Raw genomic sequence first — 13,124 nt, 5'->3', positions numbered from 1 at the left:
CTTGCATGAGAGTTGAAGATGAAACTTTTGTTTTTCAACATAATAAAGCCAACTTTCTCCCCTTGTCTCTGGGTAACAGAATAATAGTAACAGATTTTAAAAACTTGCAAAAAAGTCTATGGCTGGGAGCAAGCATGTGAAAAATTCAGCCTGGGGGCAGATTTTTTTTAATTAATAGGAAACTGTAATAAAATAAACCTGTGTGTCCCTTTACTGGAAGGGCACCATGTAAAGGTGTCCCTGCGCTCAGTATGTGGAGATGCTAGCAAGAGTTTGTTCAGCTGCTGCATTTATTAGTCCTGGGAGTATCACCTGAGGCACGATCTTGGTGTTGTACAAGCACAACGATACAACAGCCTGAACCCTTAGACCCTGCATTTGTGAAATTGTGTAGCCAGTAAGGGCAGTATGTGCAAGCGTTCATGTGAGCTCTGTTGTAACGAGTCATTATATTAGAAGCCAAAATGCGTTGCGTTGGGCATGTCAGCTTTTTAGGTTGTATGAATATCTGTATCATAGGAGTTCAGTCATAATGAGTGTGGAGGGAGAGGGGAGATAAAGCTGTTTGACATTTCTTCTGTCTTATGTGAACAGGAGCCAGAAATACCTGAAGGTCAGGAAGAAAAGAAGAAAGACTCTAAAAAGCCAAAATCAAAGCTGCTTGAAAGGAGGTCTACCAGAACCCGAAAGTGCATAAGCTACAGGTCTTGTTTAAATAGCTTGTAAAGCAAAGTCAGTCATACTGTTGTTTTCTCTCTCAAGCAACCCACCACTTCTCATGCACGCTCTTACATTTCAAAGAGAGGCCCAACTAAAGTGTCTTGTTTTCTTCCTCTGAGCACTGGTTATGCTTGATGGCTGTCAAAGCGTATGAGGTGGCCTAGTGAAGGGGGGATGCATAAAAAATACAATGCATATGGTACTTTGTTCAGGAATACTGGAGAAGGTTTGGTGTTACTGCAGCTTCCAGAGTAAGTTAGAGGAGGTGAACTATACCTCTCCTTTCTGTTGGGAGGGAGATGTACCCTTGTGTCTAAAGGCCTTAAATTCCTCTCTTAAATGAAAAGGGGCGTGAAGCTTAACATGCAATTATGAGACAGTGCATCTAAAAATGATCTGTAACTCTTTAGAGAAATTGTGATAAAAATGCAATTAGTAAATTAAAATTCCAATATATTTAGATTCTCTGCATTCTGAAAGTAGAACAGGTCACCAAAGGTTCCAAAATTTAGCGTGGTCTTAATGTTACCTTTTGTTCTCAGTGCATTGCCAAGGTGTTTCATAATCTATTTTCTAAATAATACCTTGAGGTGTTCAGTATCCTCTTCAGCCCACCAGGCAAGCAGGCTGCCTTTTGGGGTTAGAGAGAATGTGGTTGCCTGAGAGCTTGTGGGTTTGTGTCCCAGCAGCATTAGGGGAATACTAAAGAAAAAAAGGTATTACCTTTCCTGTACTTCCTCTGTGTATCATAGAATCATAGAATGCTTTAGGTTCGAAGGGACCTTAGAGGTCATCTAGTCCAACCCCCTGACCTTTATCATCAAAAATTAGAACATCACAACTTCCAAATCCTTCCAACAATAGCCATGGTTAAAACTCCCAGTCAGTCTGGTGTTGCTGGGGAGGAGAGGCACTGGCGTTTGTATACGCTGAGTTTTCCAGCCCGTTCAGAAAACTCAGCCTGGCCTTGCTTAGCTGTTGATTTTTGGTAACTTTTTTAATTAACAGCAGAAGCCACAGTAACGAAAACACCGTTGCTGCTTAGTTCTGTAGGAAACATGATACCACAGGCACAATTATAGAGATGTGGTATTATGTTCAGGCAGCATCTGACCAGGAGAAAAAAAGTCTTGCCTGTGGGGTATCTGGCATGACTTCAGCAGGACACAAATTATTGTGCAAAGACAACAATTTTTACTGGAAATAATGTTTCATATAATGTTGCTCTGGAAAAATGAAATCTTCCAGTACGAGGTGACATGGTCTTTCTTACAGACCGTGTCACACGCACAACTTTGAGCTGGTGACAATATTACATGTGTCAGTGTGTCACTTCAGATGGACACGTCCGCAGCGAAGTCCTGCTAGTGTCAGTGATATTGTGTACGCTTCCCTTCAGCGGGGGAAAATAAATGCTAAACATCTTATTCCGCTTACAGACAAATCTGTATTGTGCAGCATTCTGGTTCTCAAAGATACATAAGCCTTTATATCACCCGAGTCATCTGTTGAGTCCCCTCGTGAGGAGGGTAGCAGAAACCTGCATTATGAATAAAGCACCAGCAGGAGAAATTATGTTCCATTACGCCTCATGGAGAAGGGGCTGTCAGCTTGCGTTTGAGCTCAGGTTATTTGTTACCAGGCTTTTGAAAGCCTTAAGTAACTTATCACATTTTAAAGAGAGTTTGGGTTTTTTAGTGGTGTGGAGGGAAGATAGTGTGTGAGTAATGTGGAACTAATCTTATTGATGGAATAATCTCAGGGTTCCTTTTTGCTGTGTAAAGCTGCCTTGAACATGACGTGCAGTTGTTCTTAGGGAGTACAGAGAGACCAAAAATCCATCACCTTATTTTTAAAGGAGAAACTGTTTTATGCTTAGTATTGGAACACAGAGTAATATTAGACTATTCTTTTCTTCTGCTGGAGGTTACTGTGGTGGACCAAGATAAATATAACTGTAATCTTTCTTTCGTGACTGAAAAACTGAATCTTTAATGAAAGTATTGTCCAATTGGTCGTTGTTTGTGTCTTAAAAAATACCAAAAAATTTATTTTTTTAAAAACAAGAAGAAGAAAAACTTGCATCTCAATAAAATATCTTTCCTATATAGTTAAAAAAATTTGTACTTCAGTGTGGTATATCTCAAAGCATCTATTTGGCGATACAGGCAACAATCCTATTGCACAGGATTTGAATTCATAACTGAAGAAACAAACTGAAGTCATCTGTGTAAATGGACTGGATCCATTTTCCTCCATTTGCTGCTCCCTTTAAATGAGCGACTCACCGTGCAGAGATTTATGCAGTTTTATAAAAGCTGCTGCAGGACAAACATACTCAAATATTTTGCTTTTGTTTGTCCTGCTTAGTTATGTGACATTGCGTTACAGCTTATTTGTGTATAATTCCAAAGAACCGCAGACAGTATGTTTTATCTGTTCAGCTTAGGGTGTTGTGGATCCATAAAGTATAATTACTGTGAGCTTTAAGAGGAGAAAGAAGCTCTCTGAAATAAGTTTTCCAGGAAAATTTAGGCAGGATGAATAATTTTACTTTGACTTTAATAGATGCTTTTCAGAAAGCTTCTTACAGATTGGCAGTGTGTGTGTCATCTAATAAAAGGTGGGGAAAAAATGACTAATATTGTGTGTGAAAAATGCCACTGATACCATCTTAAAGAACTTCGAAATTATATGTTGTTAAATTCAGTGGTATGTCATGTAAAATGGAAGTGGTTTTCTGTTCACATAAATCAAGAGTAAGACAGCCAGGCAATGATAAATAATCTGCTAGCAAGTAGAAAGAAGAAACATACCTTTTAAAAAATGGCTATTTTATCATCAATCCAGCCCATTATCTTTGCTATTTTATTATATATCCAGCCCATTGTCTGTGCAGTGTGATTTAGAGCATCTTTAGATTCTGAGGTATGTTTTCATAATGTAATTGAATTAGGGTTCGCTTCAAAGTGGTAAATGAAAGCTGTTACTTTTAGGTTTGATGAATTTGATGAAGCAATTGATGAAGCAATTGAAGACGATATCAAGGAGGCTGATGGAGGAGGTAAGTTTCTGGTGGTATTTGTTTTACATTGCAGTGGTGGTAAGATTGAGACCAAATTTGTTTTGATATACGAAATAACAAATGCAATCCTCTCCCTTAAACTTTGTAGTTTACAGTTTTTACTGCTGTATTTTTGGAATCAAACTAAATAATTTCCCTTGGGAATGGCCATCCCAGGCTGCCAAAAGATGCCAGAAAGTATTTGATCTTGATGGTTAAATTCAGCTTGTGCATGTTTTGATGTATCAATGCAGCGAATGACAAGAAAACTTAGAATGAATTTGCTAAGTTTTGGATTTGAGATTGGAATGGCAGCGGGCACTATTGACATTTGTCCCCTGTAAAAATTGGGGTCATAAATTGGTCCGCAGTTGGACTCCCTAAAGACTGGGTCTACAAAGTAATCTTAAATATATTGTTCCACATCTATAAGCGCTTCTCAGCTGAACGTGAGTAAAGTGTAATTATGGTCTTTGTTGCCTGTTAAGGCAACATAGGGGACCAAAAGAGAGATCTTCAGCAGTGTTTGAGAGAGGTGGATGGGTTTGTGCTTCTGCATCACCTTAACTTGCCTGGAGAAGACCGCCATGAAATGTTATACCTCAGTTGTTTGGCTTGTGGCATCTTCATAAAGACACCACTTTTCAGAAGCTGGGGGGATGTATGCAGACTGCCCGGCCGTCTGGGGGTGTGCAACACAAGACCCATATGATAAACGTAACTAAGTCTCAACAGTAAGACCAGCTTTTCAGGAACTTCACTCCCTGGCCAATCGGTAATTTAAACACTTCACCTCCCAAGAAGGATATTCAGCATTAGGAAGCTGTATTTTCTGATAACCGCCCTACTCAAAAGGCACTAGCGTTGGTAATCGCCTGGCTTGGGGTATCGGAATACTGACACTTAGCCGCTGTCTTCTGCAGGGAGTGCAGTATTTCCAAGTGACCACAGCTGGGCTCTGTGTGTGTGTCAGGAACAAGACTCCAGACAGTGTCTTGTGTGGCAAAAAAAATACTGTGCTTTACAGAAAATAAGCCAAGGCTAGAAGCCTGGAAAAAAGATATAAACAAAAAATAAATTCAATTTTTTTCCCCTTTCTGTCACCGAATTCAGGCATTGGCAGAGGCAAAGACATGTCAAATATCACAGGTCACCGTGGAAAAGACATTTCCACAATCCTAGAGGAAGAAAGGAAAGAAAACAAGCGACCGCAAAGGGCCGCTGCAGCACGACGCAAGAAACGACGGCGACTAAACGACTTGGACAGTGACAGTAACCTGGATGAGGAAGAGAGTGAGGATGAATTCAAGATCAGTGATGGGTAGGTCTGCAATGTAACTTCCACCACAAGTCACAGACAGCTACAGGCTTCTGTGACTCTGCAGTGCCCATGAAACAATCATTAGGAGCGTGTGGCCGGTGCTGGAACAGCACTGCACGGTGCCAGCAAAAGTCCTCCTGGCCTAGGGGAGCGTCATGGGACTGGAAATACTGCGCTCTGGATCCATGCGCCAAAATCATCCAATCTGTATTTTAAGCAAAACACGTTCTGGAAATATTACGGGTATGTTTGAAACCTCCCTGTGGAGTTCTGTACGTGGTTATGTTAGTGAGGGAGACAGGCGGGCTCCGTTCTGACAGATGCGACTGTTTAGCAGAAATCCCTAACACAGATGTGGCTAAAAGGAGGCTGGTTGTTTCCTTCTGAAAATATGTCCTATTTTGTGGGATTTTTATTGGGCCTGATTGTCATTTAGAAATTGGAAGAGTAAAATTCCCCATTTAGAGCGTACAGAACTTGACAGGCAGGTTCTGAAATCAATTCTTAATTTCTGCTCTCTGGGAGGTAGAGTTTGAAAACAGCTAAAGAAGGGGTTTATACTGTAGAAAACAAACACTTGTCAGGTGAAGCTTTAAATGCTAAATGAGTATTGCTCGGGCTAATGGAAGCTTTCCATGGCATTTCTTATTGTTCAGTCTGGAGAATTCCTAATGTTCAAACATTTAGTAATTCTTTTAGACATCTTTAATGCCTCAGTGAAGAAACTTAATGGAGCATGAGGTCTAGGGTATTTACCATCAACGTTTAAAGCTTTACACCAGTCACTGAGTCAATTTACTAAGTGTATGGATAATCTGTCCAACAGAAATGCAAATTTTAAACTTTGTTTTTCACCTGTGACCATGCTGAGGACATTTCCGTGGCACCCTGCATAGTTGAGCTAAATGAGCAGGAAATTTCCAATCAATGAGCGTAGCTTGCGGGAATCTCACAGAATTAATTGTGCATTGATCTGTTAAAGTGCGCTCACGCATTTTCAACCCCATCCTCTGTTGAATGCCTGCTGGATGTTATACTGGAATTTACATTCGGCTGGCGGCCAAATGCAAGTGACTGCGTGTCTTCAGTGCTCAACGGTTTTCAAAAAAGCATTTGTTCACTTTTGAAGCGACGTGAGTTACACGCTGATAAGTTCGAGAGATGCATGTTTTGCATGAGAGCAACAGTTGTGTGTTAAGACATTATATTCTAATTCGCAGAAGTTACGTAGGACAGTGCTTGGTTCATGAAGGGCTGGTCATCTCTGGCAGAGCACAGGGGTGGGGCTTTTCCTCTGTGCAGGTGATGCTCATCCATAGTTACTGCTACGCAGATGTCACGTCGCAGTGCGCTGCAGGAACACTCTAGATCTGCTCTGTGTATGCATCACCTGCAGTCTCGGTTTGACAGAGTGTTTATATTCACCTGCTGTTCTAATCTGCTGTGTAATCCCCTGAAAAGCTACAGCCCAAGTACACAACTGAACCCTAATGTCAGTGATGGCGGTTTGCTCTCTCTGGATCTTTGCTCCACATTATTACTGTAAGATTTGTGTAGTTTTTTGTGTAAGACAATACTTATTTTGCATATATCGCTTGTAAATAGAAGTACCGTTTCCATCCTTTGTTTCCAATACCCATCACTGTTGTCTGTGGTCTCTCTCTGAACAGATCTCAGGACGAGTTTGTTATATCAGAGGAAAATCTGGATGAGAGCGAAGATGACCCACCATCAAACGAAGACAGTGATTCAGAGTTCTGTGCCCGCATATCCAGGCGACACCTCTCCAGGCCCATGAGGCAAAGCAGGCGGTTACGAAGGAAAACAGTCAAGAAAAAATATTCTGAGGATGACGAAGATGAAGATTCTGAAGACAATTCAAGCAGAGAATCTGGTCAGTATGAGAGTCTTAAACACGCTAAATTACAGGAGAGAGGAGTACGGGAGAGAAGTAGTGGAAGTCTCGGTGTCCTGTCACGACTGACACTAACTTGTTTGGTTGCTTTGGTCGATTCAGGTGCCATCTTTGCTCCCTGTCTGTAAAGCACTTTGTTGCCTGTTCTGCTGTGAATATTCTGCAGGAAACTAGTACTGAGTACAAAGTTCTTGGCGTTTTAAGTAAATATGGTTTCAAATGAATGCTCATGTTACGATTCAAAAGGGCAGCTTGGTGGACGGTTACAGCTATTCTGGATCTTCCTGTTTGGAACATGACTGCAGGGAAGGGAAAGGATGGAGACAAATGTGTACTTCTTTCTCGCTACGTGAAGATCTTCCGGATACCTTTGAAAAAGCTTCCGAAAGAAACATTTTCCCTCACTTTGTATGGAAGAAAATTCCTTCAGTAGTACAGCATTCTGTCTTCTCTGGTAGGCTTGAAAGCAAACTGTAACACCTTGAATCCATCTCTGATTATCCTTTTTGATCTTTAGTAACTGAAGATCCTTGCGTCACAGGAGAACCTCCTGATTCACTTTATTCTACTTGTGCTTCAACCAGTTTGTTTTCTGTCTGCGCAGTTTGAAGTGTGAGGATGCATGAGAATGCAGTACGCGCATGTTTCCATGATCAGTGTCTTCCCCTGAAGACTGTCCTCCTTGTTTCTGCTTCATTTGAGAACAAAGTCCTCAAATCTCAGAGGTTTTGAGTCCTAGAAAGTGCCAGATATATAAGCAGTTATTTTTGTTGTGTACTAAATACACAGGAGTGGTACCTTATTGCAGCGTGTGTTACCTTTCCAGTGTTTTGCCTGTCTCTCTAGAATATAGATGATGAAGATGTCAGAGTCAGTTGCTTTGAAGTAGTGGTCCCCAAAAGGCGGGTTCATGCATGGACAGGTGGAGATTGCCATGTGCACTTGAAATGGTTGCTGTCTCCCTGTCCTGAATGCGTCGGCGCACTAATCGTAAGCTGTTACCAAAGAAGAGACTGGCAGAAGCCTGAAGAGATTGCTCATCTCTTCTGTAACACACAGGAGCAACTTTGTTTCCTGATGAACACACATCTGTGATAAAATCAGCTGACTCCGGTTTTATTCCTTTTGTGTCTAAAAGTATAGTCCTAACTCTGTGTTCCTCTGTTTTACCCCGTTATTGTCCCTGTTCTGAGCTAAGGAAATAAGGTACCCTGCGAGTGGCTTTGTTTTCAGTCTCCACGGAGGGAGTTTGTTTCTGAAGGTGGCTGTTCTTTTTTACTTGCATTGATTTTTTCTGTAATGTTTTAGGGAGTAAAGAGGATGCCACTCTGATCTGTGACTCATGTCAATCACTAACTTAGGAATAGTATGTGACATATATAGAAATGTATCTGGGGATAATTGTTCTGGCACAGCTCGGTGAAAAAGCAGCTGAAGTTGGTCCAAGGCTACTTTCAGCTGCTGTAAATAAATTTAATTCTTAAAGACACTAGCTGCAGTAGACTGCAGGAAGAACTGTAAGCGACGGTAAGTTTCTCCTGTACAGTTTCTGTTTTAAGCAAACTTACAATCAAGTGAGACTGATTGTTGTTGTTAATTTAAATTGTGTAACTCAGATCTTACCTGGAGTTCATCTTGTCAGTGGTTTTTCATTTACTTGTTCTTCAAAGTGTTTGAGCAGATTACTTGCTAGTAAGCATTGAATATTGATTGATAGTAGATACAATTTATTTAAATTTTAAAATCAGAAGGGGCTTTCCAGTGTCGGCGGTAACGTGCATCAACAACTCCGATGCAGTAAGGCGGCTTCAGCTGTCAGGAATTGTAGACGAGGCATCTTTGGCACCAGTAGAGATGAGGGAGCAAAAACACCAGAAGGAAAGCTGTTCTGGAGGAGTCTGAGGGAGACAGGGAAAAGGTTTGTGAGAAAATTTAAAAATGAAATAATTCTATGCTGGCGATGAATGGGGGAGAGCTGCTGCATAAACCTGGACCGGGTCAGGGTAATGAGGCACGATGGTTGAGACTCTTCTGTGCTGGAAGAGCCCATGATTTTATTGGCGCTGGTCTAAAGCTTATCTAAATTGTGCAGTTTTGCTTTAATGGAATAACGTGAGTCACTGTTGTTTTCTGTACAGAGAGTGGTGAATACACAGATTACAGTGATGATGATTACCTGGAAACTAGAAGGAGAAGATCAAGACGGAATCAGAAGAGACAAGTTAATTATAAGGAAGATTCAGAAAGCGATGGCTCACAGAAAAGTGTCCGATATGGGAAGGAGTTAAGAAGAGTTCATAAACGCAGGCTCTCCACTTCAGACAGCGAAGGTAAAATAAACAGTCCACTGTTTGCAGGAGCTGGCAGATGTCAGCATTGGCATGAAGAGAAAACTGTATAGAATTCAGAGATTTTGGAGAATCTTCTTTTTTAGAGTTCTGTGATGCTTCTCAGAAACTTTTCTTCTGAAACAGTTCATTGGTGCACTTTATGATGCACTGTTACACTCCTCAAAGTTATCATTGTCCCTAATCCTGGCTTCCAGGTCCGAACTTACCATGTCTGGTACAGAGTGCTGGGATTCCAAAATCGGTGCTAACGTAACACTTTCACCACTTCTCTGTTGAGAGGTCACAAAGCTTCGTCCCACGAGTCTTTAAAGATTCTCTTTGTAAGCGAAAGGGTATTACTTCTGGTGCCCTTGACTGTATTTGTGCTGGTAGTTCAGACTCATTCGATCTCCTGTTTGAAGGAGCTGTGATAAGTACAGAGGAAGCCGGCTTTCAGTCATGTCAGTCACACCAGGAGCGACTGGGGTGTGTTTTGGTGTAAAATTAGCATTTACAAAAGCAACCACTGACGTTGGCTGCTTGGCATTCTGGGAGCCCAGCTTATGAGACCTTAGGCCCGGCTTTGAGGGACGCTGAGCGGTACGGGTTGCAATGGATGCCAGGCTTTCCCCAGAAAATCAGCCGTGCCTGACAGGCTGAGCGCCTCTGATTTGTAGGTAAGTTTTGGAAGCGCTGGCCTGAGTTTACAGTGTGTTAGAGGATCCTTTTAGATGAAGGGAAACAAGTATCCAATGCAACCACATAGCATCTCAAAAACTTCATCTTATACTTCAACATAGTCTGTGCTCAGAAGTACAATGTATAGGCTTCTCTGCTAAGAATATGCTGCATGGTGGCCGAGCTTTTTGTTGCCTGCACGTGAGACTTTAAACAGTGCCTGACTGATGGTGTCTCTTCTCCATGAAATCCCACTTCCTCAGGTATTTTTCATACCAGCTTTTTTCAAAGTAAAATCAGCACCATTTAGTACCATTCCAGTACTCTCCCACAGTGATAAAATATGCAACAGTGTTACTGGACATGTAATTACACTGAAAATACAGGAACTCTGGCAGAGTCTCTGGCAACTCAAACCTACGTTAAATAATACCCTTTACCATGACAATTCACACTCATTTCTAATGGAAATCACAAGGAGACATCAAGTGGCATTTGCCATTTGATTCTTCAGTCTCTGTCTTCCCTCACCTAAAGCCACCAAGGGTCAATGTGCAGGCAATATTCCAGTTTTCCAGAAAAAGGCCTCCCATTAAAGGGCAGCAAACTCCAAGTGACATTTAAGCAGTGTTTGTATGCTTCGGAAGAAGCTGTATATAATTAGGGGGTGGCGGGGGCATAGTACGAGTTGTGTGCCTGTGTGTGTCTTTATGTATATGTACCCTTTTATGATAGTGCAGCCATTATCTGGGCTCTGAGTTTCAGGCAGGGTGTAAAGCAGGTACCAGGAGATGAGGGATACAGTTCTGTGTTACTCCAGGCACGCAGGTATTACTTTCGGGGGAATACACCTGCCTCCAAAGCCTCTGGTACTCCTCAGGTTGGAAACAGAATATCAACAAAGTGTTGGTCTTTGCTACTTGGGTTTATTTAAAAAGTAAAAAGAACGCAAGCGTTTTGACATGGTTGGGGAACCTGGGGAAGAAGAGGGAAATGTGTGTGGTGAGAGAGATAGCTTTTTTTAATGAGTGTGAAAGATGAAAAATAAAAAGGTGAAATTGTTTTGGTTGCGCACAGACTCGCTAATGGCTTTAAGTCTGCTGCTTCTTCCAGAGAGCTACACATCCAAGAACTCCGAAGATGATGAATCTACGAAGGAGTCAAAGCGATTGATTCGGAAACGTCGGCGAAGTACAGACGACTACTCTGAGGAAGAAGGCGAGGATGAGGAAGATGAAGGGAGGCCTGTCCGCAAACGGCTGAATCGAATCGAAACAGATGACGAAGATAACTGCGAAAATGCTAATGATGACGCAGAAAACCCCGCTCCTGCAAATAAGCTGCCAGCACCACAAGCTCCTCAAGACAACACCAAGAAGCACTGCTACCGGATAGAAAGCGACGACGAAGATGACTTTGATAACGTAGGGAAAGTAGAGAGCCCTTTGGACTACAGCCTGGTGGACTTGCCTTCCACCAACGGACAGAGCCCAGGTAAAACCATTGAGAACTTGATTGGCAAGCCGAGCGAGAAGACCCAGGCCCCCAAGGACAGCACGGCCAGCGCCAGCCTGGCGCCCAACGGGACGGGGAGTGGGCAGGAAGTGGTAGGGCCGGAGGAAGATGAAGACGAACTCTTGAGAGTGACTGACCTTGTTGATTACGTCTGTAACAGTGAACAATTATAAGACTTCCATTTTTGTGCTAATTTATTCCACGGTAGCTCATACCAGCGGGCCAGTTATTAAAAGCTGTTTTATTTTTCCTAGAAAATTCTCCACTACAGTATCACTTTTTAGAAGCAAGAATTTCACCAGTCCTGCAGTCTTTCTGTGAAGTGACCAGTTTTGAACTTTGAAGATGAATTGCTGTAAATTCCCTCTCTTACCCCCCCTTCTCCTTCCAAGTCCATGGTCCTGGGTAATTTCACTCACAAAAACCTTATAACAACAAGAGATTTGTATATTTTTGACTTTATATTTCCTGAGTGCATACAAATTTGTGGAAATGGGTGGCCTAAGAAAGCATTCCAAATCGGTCAGGGCCCAAACGGGAACTGGGGTGGGTTTGGCTCAAGGGGTGGGGGGAGTGTGCAGAAGCACTTGTGCTTTAGCTTTTTCATATGAGATATATATTATATTTAAATGTTCACAACTTAGATTACAACTTAACAGACAGTTAAAAAAAAAATTAATGTCTGTACTGTTGCATTTTGTGAGTTGTAGGTTAACATACCATAGCTCATTTTAGTAATCACCTTCATGGAAGCAGTTTGATTTTAATACTGGAGGCAAACAGAATTATTAGAGGCCAAGAAGGTACCATAAACAAGAACTCTACTATCCATTATGACTTGCAGACTTTCCTAATAAACATCCTTTAAAGTGTTTGTACAGTAAAGTGTACTGTAATGAAGTTTTTGACAGTCGAAACACGCTAGCCATGAATTTATAAAGCTGTCTCATGCATAGTTCATCAGACAGTCTTCGATGCACAGTGTCTAGTGGGAGGACGTATCGATGTGAATAGTCTGTAAGTTGGACGGCATCTTGACGTGCTGCAAACTTTTACAGACAAAAGAACCCTGCGGCAGCTGCCCGGCCACTCGAGTTTCACCGTCTGTTGGAGTATTCTGAATGAAATGCGTTTGTACGAACGGCATTGACCACAGAATGACAGTGCATCAGAGGAGTGAGGGATATTCAAATAAACCGTGACTGGTCCATTCATGTCCTTAATATCTACTTCAAATTGAAGTAAACCAATGGAACAGTTTTCCTTTTGGAGGTTTTCTGTTTGGGGTTTGTGTGTGTTTTTGTTTTGATTTTACTTATCTGCCTGGATGTATTAGCAGGTTTTGAATGTAGTGTTGGCCTTTGGCCGTTAGAATTTTCTTAAAATACATTTTAATAATTGTCATGTGACCAACTGATTTCAAGAAGGCAGTATTTCTGAGAGAAAACGCTTGACTCCAAGACATTTCATCAACTTTTGAGTGGGCATGAAATGATATGTGCTTTTATTCAAGAAAAAAAAAAAGAGACAACAAAAGGAAAAAAAAAAAAAGAAAACCCAAGACGGGGCACAAAAAGAGCA

General features: G+C 41.7%; 1 protein-coding gene across 2 annotated transcripts in view; it reads left to right on the top strand.

Moving 5' to 3' along the window:
* The window catches only part of RSF1 (remodeling and spacing factor 1), a 60,347-nt gene extending 47,932 nt beyond the window's left edge, over positions 1–12,415 (top strand). For both annotated transcript variants that reach the window (XM_075116837.1, XM_075116910.1), the window contains 6 exons: positions 595–704; positions 3,717–3,784; positions 4,898–5,105; positions 6,776–6,999; positions 9,159–9,350; positions 11,142–12,415. In XM_075116837.1, coding sequence (XP_074972938.1) covers positions 595–704; positions 3,717–3,784; positions 4,898–5,105; positions 6,776–6,999; positions 9,159–9,350; positions 11,142–11,716 — 1,377 coding nt within the window. In that variant the 3' untranslated portion in view covers positions 11,717–12,415. The remainder of the gene's footprint in view (positions 1–594; positions 705–3,716; positions 3,785–4,897; positions 5,106–6,775; positions 7,000–9,158; positions 9,351–11,141) is intronic.
* Positions 12,416–13,124: the final 709 nt, after the last annotated feature.

This window comes from Phalacrocorax aristotelis, chromosome 1, assembly GCF_949628215.1.
Source record: "Phalacrocorax aristotelis chromosome 1, bGulAri2.1, whole genome shotgun sequence".
NCBI lineage: Eukaryota > Metazoa > Chordata > Aves > Suliformes > Phalacrocoracidae > Phalacrocorax > Phalacrocorax aristotelis.
The sequence above is the reverse complement of the archived record's forward strand: the minus strand, read 5'-3'. Positions and strand labels throughout refer to the sequence as shown.